The 16,349-nt window shown below is 38.1% G+C and overlaps 1 protein-coding gene across 1 annotated transcript; it reads right to left on the bottom strand.

Annotated features, from left to right (window-relative positions):
• Positions 1-5,403: 5,403 nt before the first annotated feature.
• LOC144715580 (Ribosomal protein L3 family protein) lies at positions 5,404-6,709 on the bottom strand. Its single transcript, XM_078590517.1, has 2 exons — positions 6,066-6,709; positions 5,404-5,885 (listed from the first exon to the last, which is right to left on the bottom strand). Exons 1-2 carry the CDS (start codon positions 6,628-6,630, stop codon positions 5,596-5,598), a joined length of 855 nt encoding a protein of 284 aa, XP_078446643.1. The 5' UTR covers positions 6,631-6,709; the 3' UTR covers positions 5,404-5,595.
• Positions 6,710-16,349: the final 9,640 nt, after the last annotated feature.

Below are 16,349 nucleotides of genomic sequence, written 5' to 3' on the forward strand. Positions count from 1 at the left end.
AGAGAGAGAGCGACAAAGAGAGAAAGAGAGAGGGGGGGAGAGAGCGGGAGAAAGAGAGAGGGAGAGAGAGAGTGAGAGTAAGAGAAAGAGAGAGGGTGAGAGAGAGTGAGAGTGAGAGTAAGAGAAAGAGAGAGGGTGAGAGAGAGTGAGAGTAAGAGAAAGAGAGAGGGTGAGAGTGAGAGAAAGAGAGGAGAGAGAGAGTGAGAGAAAGAGAGAAGGAGAGAGAGAGTGAGAGAAAGAGAGGAGAGGGAGAGAAAAAGAGAGAGAGTGTGTGTGTGAGAGAGAGAGAGAGAGTATCGCGGTTTAATGGGGTACCTATGATGTGGCAAACTTGTCTTGGTCCTCTGGGCGTCTCCTCTCGCTTTAGAGAAGACGTGGCAGGAAGAGCGCATCTTCCATCTCGTAGGACCCGATAGAATGGCTTCCACTCGTTCCTCTTCCTGGTTATGCACTATGAAGATAGAGCTTACTGACAAGTCGTTAATAAAGATGATGGCAATTGCAATTGCAGCTTGCAAGGAGGGTGATGACAGAGCTAATTTGGTAAAGATGGAGGGCATTGTGAGCTAGAGAGAGAGAGAGAGAGGGAAAATGGCTGGTTGAATAGGGCAACAAGAAAAATAATGCAATTAGGTGTATAAAAAATTATTAAAAAGCACATACCCTGAAAATAATATAACAAGTATAAACCCTTGTACTGACAAAATTCCCTTGGGCTGGGACCTTTATCTCATAAGCTCCTAGATTTTACCCAAAAAACTGGACCCTTTGGCTACTCAAGGCCTTTGTGATGGTGCACCAAGAGGGTTGATGTTGTTTTCTTGAAACTTTTATGTGACATGGTAGGAATCAACCTGGATGTGTTAAGCCTTCTAATAGAAGACTGATTTGAACGACATTTGAAGTAAAAATTGGTTATTCCAATGCACTTGGATGTGATCTGAGTGGTTGAAACCCCAAATTAGTGAACTATTTGATCACACAAACTCTGACCTTGTGTGTTCCATGGCTCAATACTTAAATTCAGCACTCGAGCAAACAATCTAAAACAATTTGATCTTCCATAAGCCCACATTCCCCTAATAATGAGGGGACAACCAGTGATGGAGGGTCAATTGACATGGACATTTATCCAAATCTACATTTGAGAATTTCTCGATAATTGGATGATTATGACTCTTATCATATAGCCCTTAACTAGATGGGATTTAATTTGGTATCACAACTGTAAAAGGCTGTCAATAAGGTGAGATATGGGATGATTATGAAATCTTCTTACCACACTCCAAACATGTGATGTTTAAGAAATCATCTTTCCCCTATTAACAAGCTATAACAAAGTGAATAGTTAGAAAAGTGAATAGTTAGAAACATGAGATTAGGTCAATTTACCAATAATGTGGCAGGATTGGGTCCATCGTATGCTTTTTAGTTTAATATTGGTATATCAGTGACAAAAAGTGAGATCACACCAATTTCTTTCGGAAAATGTTATATAATTAGAAACTTTGATTCCTAGGAAATAGGCGAGAGGATGTACACTTTGGCTGTGGCATGTGACATCAATATCATTTTCTATAAAACAGAATAGCTATTTTTTGTTGAAAATGGATTAAGAACTTAATTTTTATAATTTGATGTATTAGGATTATTCCCAGTACATTTACATGCAAAATCATGGGTGTGAGTTGAGTTGTTCAGCTGGATGCCACACTAGGAAGCAAATAAAATTATTCTAGAAAGATGAATACATTCCGTTTGAAAATGGAGATAGTGCAATGTTCAACATCACCCACAAAGTTTTGGTATAGTATTATTGAATGATGTATTGACATAAATAAATTATGCTAACCCATTTTTGGGGAACTAGACATTGAAATGAAGATAAACAAATGACGCCAGGATGAATTACTTTTTCTTTCATTACGACAATGATTTTTTATTGGTTATTTCAATGAATATAATAAAAACATTTATACCTGTATTTCAAATAATACATTCAGATAATGTGCATTATATCATATAACATAAAAATGATAGTGTATTGGACATGACTAGGTCATTAAATATTGACACCACAAATAAAATGAAAGTCCTATGTACATTATACATTTTACCATGTTTGCATATTTTTTGAAATTTACATTCGGGTATCCAGGCCTAAAAAGCAGAATAAAAATTCATTAAATCCCTCTAATTTGATATACCTCAGATTGCATTGTAATGGAATGGTGTGTTGGGTTTTAAGGACATGATTGGCACGATCCTTTTACAATTCTCGCAATGTAAGATAATATAGAATTTTAATGGATCTTTGAAACTGGATGATGAAATTACTTTTACACATTTCTGATGACCAAAAATAACATGGTAATTTTAATAGTGATCATGAATCCATGTTATTATGGCTTAAAATTATTGACTGCATTTTGTAATGAATTTCAAATTTTTTTTTCTATTTTAGGGTATTTTAACAAAATAATTTTGACGTGAATTTCATAAAAAATATATTTTATAAGTCAGAAAATATAAATTTAGATTTAGTTAAAACTTTTTACGGGCTTATTATATTTCTATTATGATATTCTGATTTTTCTGGATTTTCCGATTGATTTATTTAAATACATTAATAAACCCACTAATAAATTCAAATAAATATATATATATATGACTTATTAAAGTATTTAGTCATGAAATTATTGCAATCTAATTATGTTAAAATACCATAAAATCGAGAAAATGCAAAATTTGACAACAATAATAATAATTCATTTAAGCTTTAATAACATGCATTTATGATCATTTATATGATGACAAACATGTAAAATAAATGAAATTAGTAGTAAGATGACATGTTATTTGTTATTATCAATGACTGGTTTCTACAAGATTTTACTGATATAAATCATTGCCATGCATGCTTGGGTTAAACTCAAATATTTTTAATTTCATTTGATATCTTTATGTGGTGCCTTGTCACTGAGTTGGTTTTGTCTGTGCCCTAAAAACTTTGTTTGAGACTTATATGTAGAACTCTATGTTAGTATATAGTTAGAGCATGATTAATGGACTAGATTCAATCTGTATAAAATTTCACGTGACATCCTTATCATCTACCTCATTCCAATGCAGGGAAATCCTTAGCTTCAGTAAAATTTGAAATTCATGACCCGCTCTTACCTCTTCGATTATATCCCAGTAATACAAACCAAAAATAATATAGTAAAAACAACTGAAAGTAGAGAAAGATATTCTTCTCCCAGTAAAATCACCTGCTATGAAGAAACTAGCAAAGGAATTTTGCAAGATATAAGCATTACCATAATGGTAGGTTGCATAGCCTTTGGAGATGTAATGAATGGATGACAACTTGTCACCTTGAACTCGATGTGCATTTGATGCATTCATAGTTCCTGAATGAGATGAATAGCATTTTAATTTGTCTCCTTTATTTGAAGAGCATAATACAATATGAAAATGAATTTCAAGATCCTTTACACTTCCTCAAACGGATCTGATTCCATCTTGTGCCTTCTACTCTACAAGTTAAAGCTTTTTTACCTCCCATTCTCCTTAAAAATATAAGATTTTAGTGTTGCCTTATACTTTTTATTGGATTCATTTCAGGTTTTGGTGAGGCTTCTCAGACTTACAGTAGGTTAGATATCTTCCGAAGAACTTGAATCTCTTTAAGATGTCTTCATTTAGTATCAACAATCAGTCAAAAAACCTGGGAGAATAAGAGTGAAGAACCACAAGTAAGAACAAGATATAGCCTTTTCCCAACAACAAAATGGGCTTGATCTATTATAGATTAGCTAATTATCATGTGCCGAGTGGCTCCATCCAGAAACAATATAATTCACTGATCTTTACTTTCAAAAATTCTCTAGTATTTGCCAAGTGTTGACCTAGTGTTTGAACCACATGGCCTGATCCATTGGATTTTGACCCGTTACTAGTCGTTCACTTCCAATATCAATCATTGACCATTGTTCAAAACATTCACTTCAACATAAGCTGTGAGGGATGGGATAACAGAAGTACATAAAGGCTAAGTTACATTGTGTTTGACTCCTAATGATATGTGTATGCGAGTCAGACATGATAAACCAAAGTATGCCAAGGCCCGCGGGATGGTGACTTGATTTTGACATGGCATTGATCCGCTAGAGTCAAACAATTCAATGTAATTTATTTTTCTTTATTTTGGACAATGAATTTATGTATAGTCCGTTTATCAAACTATATTTCTACCATAAAACTGCTAACCTAAATTTTATTATAACTATCAAAGGTATTGTGGCAATGAACATTAAATCCATTGAAGTCTTCCTTATGTTTCTCAATATACATGATTTACTCATACAAATAGGGATCGGCTTACGAGAACGGGGGCAATGGGTACAACCATATAACACAGTTGGTGGAAATTGAGTATCAGGGAAAATTGGTGGTCATCCCTATTTCTGGCTTTCCCACATATTGGGGTCGACCCGCTTCCTTGAATCTCCATATTTCTCCAAAAGTCCTCCAAATTTATTTTGAATCCTCATATTTTCCTCTGCTTTCCCCCTGAATCTCAAACCAAGGAAATTTCCAACAATTTACCCCCCAATTTCTCACTATGTTTCATTCGATAGATTTCAAGTTTAGATTCGTTTACGTCGACCTTTGAGCATCTTTGGTGCCCTTTTATTATTTGAATATTCATGTGCTAAGACCATTCCAATGCTCCTTTCTGCCTTGCATTTGACATTGTTAACACAATATATTTAAATTTCTTCATTTCTATTTGGTTACAAGATTATTATAAGTTTTATGACAACTTCAAGCCCATACGACCCAAGGACCTAGGTTTAGGGCTTGAAGTTGGGACACAGCCGAGCCGGTTTTAGGTTCAGTTTAGGTTTCCAGGAAAAAAACTGCGCTGGAACCCAGGATACAGATCCCTCCTTGGGACACAAAAATGTTAACTCAAAATTACTTACTAATCAATTTTAAAAATAACAAAAATATTATCTCAGAGATGATACAGTTAACAGAGCACACTAGCTCAGATGTGACATGTAACAAATATGTTGTGGAAACCTTTTGCAGCTGTAACATTATTCTTCTGTGTGCCTAAATCTGCTTGTGTTTCATAGACAAGTTCAAAAGAGACCAGAAGATGCAGCATAAGTTTAGCCAAAATATAATGCTTCCAATGACAAGTTATTGAGCTTGGCAAGGGAAGTGTTTGGAATCCCATGTCGACTGACCAACCATAAGTTTGAGAAACCAGAAAACGATCATAAATTAGTAAATTAACTGACTTAACGATTGTAAATCATTGATGTCTACAGACAACCGTGTTCTCGTGGGTCAAGAATATTGGAAGATTTGAACTGAAGAGAAATAAGCTTTGGTGAAGACAAGTGGAGCGTTTTCTCTTTTAACTACTATTCTCCGTTTTTGCAGGTGGGTGTTTCCTTCAACGAAATGGAGCAATTCCGAAGGGGTAGAGAGAACAAGCAAGGATGAAAGAAATGAAAAAAAAAGAAGAAAAATACGGAGAGGAACGGTCTAAGGAAAGAAGGAAAATCGAGGGAGTACTTAATTTTTGGGGATGTTGACGCCGACGATCTTGGCGGGGGCGATGCGGAGGAGGTTGCCGGCCTTGCCGGGGACGGCGCCCTTGATCATGATCACGCGGAGCTCCGTATCAATCTTCACGACCTTCAATTTCCTGATCTTGGTCTTCCCTCCGCCCATCCGCCCGGGCATCTTCTTCCCCTTGTACACCCTTCCAGGCGTCGTCCCCGCGCCGATCGATCCCAGCGCTCTGTGGCTCTTCGACCCGTGCGTCATCTGCCCTCTCTTGAAGTTGTGCCTCTTAATTCCACCTGCCCATCCCCAAACCATCAGCACGCCAAACTAAACCCAGAGCTCGCAAAGCCGTGAACTTTTGAGGACTAGAGAAGAGAAGATCGTCATTCGACGGCGACCCATCAAAGCTACTCGGCTAAATCGAAATGGGTCGACGCGATTTGGGGATTTGGTTGATTGATGAATCGATGGATTACCTTGGAAGCCCTTGCCGATGGAGGTGCCGGAGACGTCAACGAAGTCGCCCTCCTTGAAGATCTCCTCGATAGCGAGGCGCTGGCCGGGCTCGAAGGCGTCGACGGAGGTGAGCCGGAACTCCTGGAGATGGCGCATGGGCACGGCGCCGGCCTTCTCCAGGTGGCCCAGCTCGGGCTTGGTGAGCTTCTTGTCCCTCACCCGGCGGTAACCCACCTGCACCGCGTCGTAGCCGTCGGTGGCCGTGGTCTTCACCTGGGTTACGATGTTGCCCTCGCGGAAGCCCACCACGGTGACCGGCACCGCCGCGCCCTGCGGCTCGAAGTAGGTCATCATCCCCAGCTTGGTGCCCATCACGCCCACGCCCGCCTCCGTGCTCATCGACACCACGGCGGACCGCCGCGCGCCCGCGCCGGCGCAGGCGAGGCGCGGGCCCCGGCCTTTTAGGTGGTGGGTGGGGAGGGAGAGGAAGAGGGAGCGCAGAGAGAGGGCCGCGCCCGCCGGAGAGGGGGAGGAGGCCGACGCCTTGGAGGAGACGGCCGAGCAGGCCGGGGAGGCTGCCGCCATCGCAGACCAAGTCCCGCAGTGAGGAGGAGAGAGCGACGGAGTTGGGGAGATGGATGGCAGGATTGGCAGCGCTGCTGGGACGAGGATGGGTATTATCATCAGATTCACCGGCCTATCCGTTCGGCAGCTGAAATGCCCGGATTGCCCATCTTCCAGTACAACTGCATAAACTCCACCGGGCTGTTCTATTTTGGTCATTTCACCTCTTATCAAAGAAGGGGAATAGAGGGCTGGAACTGGGATGCAGCATCCCAAAGCAAGGAAATAATGGACAGGGAGTCAGGGGCCGGGAGAGAAGAAAAAGGCCCTAAAAGAGCCAGTGATGCAAATTGGTCTCCGTTGCAGCTCGTGATGCCATTGTCGCCCTGATTATCCACAGTTTTAAACTATGGTATCTTTCATTATCTATAATGTGATTGATAATGAATGTCGAACATCCTGGCCTTTTTGAGTTGCATTACCAGCCAGCTGCAAGTTGTCCATTGGCACCCACCATTGATGGGCTCTCTCAAGCTCGATGTGGGCTGGCGGGAAAAAAGAGAAATTGGAACTAGCAAGCATACGTGGCATCCTTTTCCCATCACAGGCAGAGCATCATTCACTTTTTTCACTTTTATGGCATTCAAAATAACACATCAACAGAGGCTATGTCAATACGTGATGGTTTAATCTGACTCATATTTGTTAGTTGGCGGGTCATTTGTGGAATTTCTTGTTCAAGTACATGGGTTCTAAGTTCAAGTTCTAGACTGATGGGCAAATAGAGTGGGTGAATAGATGTGCCCGCCAATTGCATAGTATGTTCTTCCACTCGGTCTCTTCTCCACTTGGCAGGACCTACCCCAAGAAGCACAAGGTATTCATCATATTGAGAGCCTCGACATGTTGGCTATTTATACATGACACTTCCTCATCCTTGATAGACCTCGCCAGTGGCCCATAATATGGGGCATTGATGGCAGTTGTGCACGATGACCTACACATGCACTGTTTACATTGTTGTTCTCCTACAATGGCATTCAATGAAGGCCATGACGGTGCCTCCTGTCCTACATGCACTATGTCTTATAGGGGACGTGAACCCTCTTGCATCCGATGCCTAATCAATGAGCTGCCAAGGTGTAACGATTGTATACCTTTGACCTCTGGTCTCGGGTGGGGACAAGTGGCATCCATGAGTAGAATAAGATATTTACGCTCATTTCACGCCATAAAAATCTTGCAACACACTTAACATTCACTTATAACCCCCCCCCCCCCCCCCCGAGTGGCATTTATGGCACCGCATAGTGTTTTTGGCAATAAAAAGGCGAAAGGAGGTCAAAATAAAGGAAAATATTATTAGGGAAGAGTAGGTAGGGAAAATTCAGTTTCCAGCAAAACAATGGACACGGTTGATCACTTAAATTCCATATATTCAAACTTACATATTTTAAGGAAAATTTGGATTAATTTTGTTGTATATTATCTCTGTTTTACGGTGGAATTTTTTAGCATACATTAATTTGTGGACTATACTATTTATATATTTTATAGTGTGAATTATGAGTGTTTCACATATTGAAACATATGTACTTTGATATTATTTAGCTCTAGCCAATTAAATAAAATTTTGATCTAATTATTCTCATATTTGGCGAGATGAATTAAAGAAGAATATGAGAGAATGGTAATTACATCAAATTGAGTTAAAAATGTGATTCTATACTTGATTCTTGTCGTTTATTTTTTATGTTTTCATATGCGTTTTTCACCAGTTTTTGTTAATATAAAACAAAAACTAATTTTCAGTATTTTATTTATTCATTGAGACTAAATAAGTCAAGAGGATTTTTATCACATCTTATTGGAGTTAAAATTTAAATACATGTCTTGGATAAATTAAATGTGTATTTTTTTATGAAATGTAAGAAAAAGATAAGTGTAAGCCACAACCTAAGCCAGCAATGGGAACCCAACGTAAAGGGGATGTATCTCAAAAATATGCGCAATGCACAAGAATTCCAATTTGGAGCCCATTTAAGCTCTTTTATGAGTGAGTCAAAGAAATGAAAGAATTATAGAACTTGGAAAGCATTATATTTATTTGATCTATTATTTTTATGCAAGGGGTGTGGGATAGAGAGTTCAAGTTTTATCGATATTCTCGAAAAAAAATCACTCGGCCCAGGGCGCAGGGGAAGGGGCAATGAGGTTTGTGTGATATCTTATATTTTTGCTTTAATTTACTCACCATAGAAATATTGTATATTATAACATAGATGTAAAGCTTAAAAATTCAAACAAGAACATCCAAAAATGCAGTTTTTAGCCCATTCTAAAACATCTCTAAGTTGTCACACATCTCTATCACCAGCCTCCACTCAGACGACCCCCAAAGCATGCGACCATTTGTAGACTTAGTTGGTCGTGATCAATGCAATTGTCAGTCCGATCAGGCTGACTCACTTGACAATGAATGCACTCATTTGGTCGCAGACAAGTGGTCATAAAGAGGGCTGATGGATTGAGTGAAAACCATAAAATCAAGCCAACATCGACTCTAAACTTGCATTGATCATCTGTAAGCACCTGCCATTCGCCGCCACAACCCATCCACTAGCGTATCGATGAGGGGTCTTTATTTTATTTTATTCTCAGTTAAAATTTTCTCAAATTTTCCTAAAAATTATATAAATTAGTAAAATATATTTAAAACTAAATTAAAATTAATTATTTATTCACTAGATTTCTTCGTTTTCATTAACTTAATTTTAAAAAAATTATTTTTGAAAACCCGAAATTAAAAAAATACTTTAAAAATAGTTTAGAGTGTTTTCTAACTGAAGTTATATTCAATCATTAATGGTGTACGTGTGGCCCGCAAGCCAATTACACATTTCATATCTCATTTCATGCTCATTAAGAGAATGCATTCATTATAGTGCACAAGTGAAGCTTATGATGAAGTCCATGAATTCATAGTTGGACTCGATGAATTATGAGATTGTAATATGGAGATCACTAGTCTTTAAGCATGTGTTCTAAATATTTTTATTCAAAGGATATTTGAGGAAGACATCAAAGTAACCTGATATAATAACATTCTCCCCTGGCCATTAGTGTGGAGACACTAAGGATGAATAGTATGTGCTATTAGAGGCTAGATTTCACTAAATTGACCCGTACAAAATGCTTAATTGTATTATACCAAACTGCCAATCAAGTTGATTAGTGTCATGATAGTGTAAGTGGTACTTATATCTGATAAGCCAAAGACACCTTGTGGACGAACAATTATAGTTTGACTATGACATAAAAGTTCCTAATCATGGGATTGTATAGAAGTTCGTTAAAATGACTGAGTGGTCAAGATAGGATCATCCACCCTTGGTATGAGAAGAGACATCTCAAGGAAGTCCTAGACCAAGGTACTTACATCTCAACGAAGTCTTATGAAGTCCTAGACCAAGGTAGTAAAATATCAAATAATAGTTATTCGATACTTTCCAATGGCATTAGCACTAACTCGTATGACCGACTAGGGGTTCATAATTAACTATGCTCTAAGTGATCCTTGGAGAGTCAATTAGATGAGAGACTAGTGTTCGCCATCCCGATATCCGTCCGATATCCGGTATCGGACAACCGATATCCGATATCCGGGAAAAAGTGGGACGGTTCCGGATTTCGGATATTGGGCGATATCCGTCTATCAGTGGTTTGACGGATACCGGTACCAGATATCGGAGGGGGAGGGACGAGGCGGATCTCGGATGCTGGATATCGGTTTTTGATATCCGGATATCGAAAACTGATATCCAGCAATTTTTGTTCAGTTGTCTGCAATCCCATATCGGAAAATTCCAATTTCCCTGAGATTATATATTCTCCCCAGCCATTTTTCAGTTAAATCTCATCTTCGCCAGCCCGTGGCCCATAATTATGTAAATTAAAAAATTTAAATTATCATGATAACGAGGGTAGAGTTGCCTAATATAGCTAATAAAAATAACAATAAATTTAATGTTATTTGAAGAAAATATATTGCGTTTTATAGGTAAATGAAATAATAATGTTAATATGACCTAACAACTAATGCTACTAGGTAATTAATATATAGTCATTTTGAGTAAATAAAGTTGCTAATATAGTAAAAAAATAACAATAGATTTAATCTGACATAACAACTAGTGGTATTAAGAAATAAATATATCGTTATTTTAGGAAAACAAAATTGCGTTTTATAGTTAGTGAATTAAATAATAATGTTAATATGACCTAACAACTAATGCTACTAGGTAATTAATATGTAGTCATTTTGAGTAAATAAAGTTGCCAATACAGTGAATAAAACTAACAATAGATTTAATCTTACATAAGAACCAGTGGTATTAAGAAATAAATATATTGTTATTTTAGGAAAACAAAACTGCGTTATATAGTTGGTGAATTAAATAATAATGTTAATATGACCTAACAACTAATGCTACTAGGTAATTAATATGTAGTCATTTTGAGTAAATAAAGTTGCCAATACAGTGAATAAAACTAACAATAGATTTAATCTGACATAACAACTAGTCGTATTAAGAAATAAATATATTGTTATTTTAGGAAAACAAAATTGCATTTTATAGTTAGTGAATTAAAAAATAATGTTAATATGTCCTAACAACTAATGCTACTAGGTAATTAATATATAGTCATTTTGAGCAAATAAAGTTGCTAATATAGTTAATAAAAATAACAATAGATTTAATCTGACATAACAACCAGTGGTATTAAGAAATAAATATATTGTTATTTTAGGAAAACAAAATTGCGTTTTATAGTTAGTGAATTAAACAATAATGTTAATATGACTTAACAACTAATGCTACTAGGTAATTAATATGTAGTCATTTTGAGTAAATAAAGTTGCTAATATAGTGAATAAAAATAACAATAGACCTAATCTTACATAACAACCAGTGGTATTAAGAAATAAATATATTGTTATTTTAGGAAAACAAAATTGCATTTTATAGTTAGTGAATTAAATAGTAATGTTAATATGTCCTAACAACTAATGCTACTAGGTAATTAATATGTAGTCATTTTGAGTAAATAAAGTTGCTAATATAGTGAATAAAAATAACAATAGATTTAATCTGACATAACAATTAGTGGTATTAAGAAAATACATAGAACGATAACTAGATTGTTGTAGAATTGTTATTTTTAACTAAAAACTATAGTTATTAAGAAATTAATTTACTGTTATTTTAAGAGAATAGAAATGAGTAACGAGTGAATAAATATACTAGACGAGTAAGTATATTTCTTGGCAGTATATTTAATTACAGGGATTAATTTTTTTGATTGATACTAAGATTATTAATTGGACAGTTGGAGGAATATAGTGATGCCGGATATAACCTTGTAACAAGAACTGAAAGTGTCTATTCAAGTTGATATAAAATTTAATATTATGCATTCATCGGAATCGTCGTAGTAATCTAGGGATATTCAATTACATATTTGGAAAATGAATCAAAATTTGAATAAATTCAAAAGAATCCATACACGTCGTTAATTTGAGATTTCTAGCAAAATGGAGAGAGAGGGAGAAATGGAGAGAGAGAGAGAGAGAGAGGGAGAAATGGAGAGAGAGAGAGAGGGAGAAATGGAGAGAGAGAGAGAGAGAGATAAATGGAAATTGAAAGAGAGAGAGGGTGGGAGAAATGGAGAGAGAGGGAGAAATGGAGATGGAGGGAGAGGTTGAGAGAGAGAGGTAGAGAGAGGGATAGGGAGAGATGGAGAGAGAGAGGTAGAGAGGGAGGGAGGGAGAGAGGGAGAGGGAGAGAGAGAGGGAGAGAGGGAGAGGGAGAGATAAACGGAAATTGAAAGAGAGAGAGGGTGGGAGAAATGGAGAGGGAAAGAGAGAGGGAGAAATGGAGAGGGAGAGATAAACGGAAATTGAAAGAGAGAGAGGGTGGGAGAAATGGAGAGAGAGGGAGAAATGGAGAGGGAGGGAGAAATTGAGTGAGAGAGAGAGAGAGGGAGAAATGGAAAGAGAGAGGGAGAAATGGAATGAGAGAGAAAGAGAGGGAGGGAGAAATGGAGAGGGAGAGAGAGGGAGAAAGGGAGAGAGAGAGAGAGAGATAAAGGGAAATTGAAAGAGAGAGAGGGTGGGAGAAATGGAGAGAGAGGGAGAAATGGAGAGGGAGGGAGAGGTTGAGAGAGAGAGGTAGAGAGAGGGATAGGGAGAGATGGAGAGAGAGAGGGAGAAAAATAAGTGAGAGAGAGAGAGAAATGGAAAGAGAGGGGGAGAAATGGAAAGAGAGGGAGAGAGGGAGGGAGAAATTGAGTGAGAGAGAGAGGGAGAAATGGAAAGAGATGGATGGAGGGAGAAATGGAGAGGGAGAGAGAAATGGAGAGAGAGATAGAGAGGGAGAAATTGAAAGAGAGAGAGGGAGGGAGAAATCGAGAGAGAGTGAGAAATGGAGAGAGAGAGAGAGGGAAAAATGGAAACAGATAGAGGGAGGGAGAAATGGAGAGAGAGGGAGAAATGGAGAGGGAGGGAGAAATTGAGTGAGAGAGAGAGAGGGAGAAATGGAAAGAGAGAGAGAGAGAGGGAGGGAGAAATGGAGAGAGGGAGACATTGAAATTCGCATTTGCAAACAAGATGAACAATAATGAAAAATAAACATGTTTTCAGACCTTGAAATTCAACAAAATTCATGAGGATTTCTTAGAAATTTAACACTAAATGAAGAAATTTTACCTCCACGCTGTTAATTCTGGGAACAGGGCTGATTGGTCGATCGTTCTTGTCTATTTCAACTTCACCGATTTGCAGAAGGTTGAAAATGAACTCTTCAGTGACCTTCGAATGGGGAAATCATAGGAATCAGATTGAAATGCTAGACATTCACAGAGCGATCGAGAAACCCATACCTCTCTAGGGTCGACTCCACCGCTGTCTTCGTCCGCCGACACCGCCGTCCACTCCCCGCCGCTCGCCGTTGCCCGCTCGCCATTGCTCGCCGTTGTTCGCCTTTGAAAAAAGAGGAGGGAGATGGAGGAAATTTCACGGATGATTGTGTGGATACGCTTAGAGGCTGCACATGTGAGCAGCTCAACTCATTTCACTCTAGGATCCAAGAAATCACGGATGCGACCCATGGAAAGGTACTTCTTTCATGTTTTTGTTGATGTCATTCGATTCGTTCAAGTCTTTCGATAGGTCGAGTCTCGGACACGTGGGGTGCCAAGCTACACCTCGTGTCCTAGAAGATACAAAGGAGTGTGTATCGACTCACTCATAGAACATGTTCATCATCAGTTACCGTGTATGTATAATTCCTCATCCACTTAACGCTCCTTGGATGAATTAGGGTATGGTCAATTGTCAAACCCTAATCGATCATCCGAGTTACCAATGATGCATTTAAAAATCATCGGAGATCTCTTCTCTGATATTTCACTACCTTGGCCATGGACTTCATCGCATCATCTTCCTTGAGCTGTCACCTCTTATACCGAGGGTGGACGATCCCATGTTGACTACTCAATCGTCTTCGTGAACTCCTTGATATACCCAAACTAAGACCATTTAGAATCTCATGATTAGAAACTCATTGGCCATCGCCAAAAGTACAACTGTGCGTCCACAAGACGTCTTTGGTGTCTCAGGTCTAAGGACCACTTACACAACCGTGACGGGGATCAACCTGATTGACAGTTCGGTATAATACCATTCAGGGATTCGTACGGATCAATTCAGTGAACTCTTTCGACTAAAGAGCACCCACTATCTATCCTTAGTATCTCCACACTAGTGGCTACGGGAACAGCCATACTCATCATATGAGTGAGGCTAGATGGTGCTATTCTATCCGGATACTTCGATGTCCTTCTCGCGTATCCTTTGAATAGGAATGTTTAGAACACCTGCTTAACGACTAGTGATCTCCGTATTATGATCTCATCATGTTTCACTAAGTCCGATCATGTATTCACAGATTTCATTATAAGCATCACACGTGCACTATAATGAATATGTTATATTAATGAACATGGAACGAGATGTGGAATGTGTGATTGGTTTGCCGGCCACATATATTTCCATTAGAGAGGAAGCATTGAGGGCTCACCAGGCTTGCATTGAGGTTTTAGGAACCTAGGTTTCTATTTTGACATCATCATCCATCCATTTACCCTTAAATCCATCATTTTCTCAATTTAAACATTCAACTTTCCCTAAGTTCTCACTCTAGAATTGTTTCAATCTCTCTCTAGATCTTCATTCATATCCCTAGTTCATCCTCTCTAAATTTCATAAAAAGTATCCTTCATTTGCACCTTCAAATTCTATATCAAACTTCTTCTACACCCTATGTTCATTTTCACTCTTGATCTCTTCATTTCAGTCATTCTCTCTCTCTAAAACAATTTCTCTCTCTCACTAAAATCCATTCTAGTCCCTATCTAGATCATCCTTCATTCTTCCTTTAAAATTTCCAAAAAAAATCATGTTTGAATTCCATCATTAAGGGAAAAAAATTGGAGTGTGTAGGGGTTAGTCAAATTGACTAAGTCGTGACCATATTGGGTCACGCCCAATAGGGCTTAGCCCATTTGGCTAAGTCTTGACTAAGCCAAATTCGGCTGAACCTTAGTGGGCTGACCACTAAGAAATGCCCTATACGAGCCACACAAGGACCGCCGGCTCATCCACTCCGCCACGGCCACTGCCATCACTCCACCACCGCTCCGCTGCCGCCTCCAGCGATAGCCAATGATATTATATCCAAATATTTTAATTTCTATCTTGGGTATCCTTTGAATATGAATAATTCAAATTATATAATATTATTATGATTCCCATAATCATTTCATGCATTAGTGAAATTCATTTATAAGCATTACAAATGTATTATAATGAATATATTGCATCAATATATATTCAAATATATGTAGAATCTGCAAGTGGATTGCATCAAGATGGTGATAAATATTTGGAGATGTATTACACAAGGCTTTGTGTAGGGACATAGGGACTTTCATGACAAGAAATATTTGGAGAGATAGAAATGGCAATGAGGAGGAGAAAGGAATGGAAAGATGAGAGGGATGATATTAAGGTTTAGCTCCAAGTTGTAATTGGTTGGAATTCTCTAATATTTATATTCCCATGGTAGTCCAAAGGGCTTTTTAGCAAGAGAAACTCAAGAGTAAAGTCATTTTAGGTGGTGGGAAATGACATTTGAAAATCATAACAAGAAGAGTAATATTTTAGAAAAGATTAAGAAAATTTCCCATGCCTATGAACCTATGAAAAAATGTGAACTCTTTTTTCGTGTTACGGGAGAGAATAATCTTGAGTTTTACTACATATTGTTGCACTTGAGTTCATGGTTTTCCACATGTAGAGTTGTAATTTCAACAGGGCTACTGGTTTTCATGGTAGAAAACAGTGGGAAAGGTGATGACGGTAGTGTTGAGGAGAGAAGCAATGAAAGATGGTATATATGAGAAGGTGGTTGAATTGTAATTATGTTTATAATTTACCTTGAAGCCATAGACAGATGACGACGATACATAACAGAGGTAGGGAGAGGGAAAGGGACACACAAGAGAGAGTGATTTTTCAGAGAAAATGCTATTTAGGATTTAAGACTAATAGAGTGGTATTTCAAATAATATTGATGATGCCTCCCATGACGATGAATTCATGTAAAACCATAACTTTA

Source organism: Wolffia australiana, chromosome 19 (assembly GCF_029677425.1).
Source record: "Wolffia australiana isolate 7733 chromosome 19, ASM2967742v1".
Taxonomy (NCBI): Eukaryota; Viridiplantae; Streptophyta; class Magnoliopsida; order Alismatales; family Araceae; genus Wolffia; species Wolffia australiana.

Excerpts from the sequence above, each read along its gene's own strand:
- LOC144715580 (XM_078590517.1), bottom strand. The coding sequence starts at position 6,630 with ATGGCGGCAGCCTCCCCGGCCTGCTCGGCCGTCTCCTCCAAGGCGTCG. Across the intron at positions 5,886-6,065 it reads CATCGGCAAGGGCTTCCAAG|GTGGAATTAAGAGGCACAAC; the intron begins GTAATCCATCGA and ends GGGGATGGGCAG.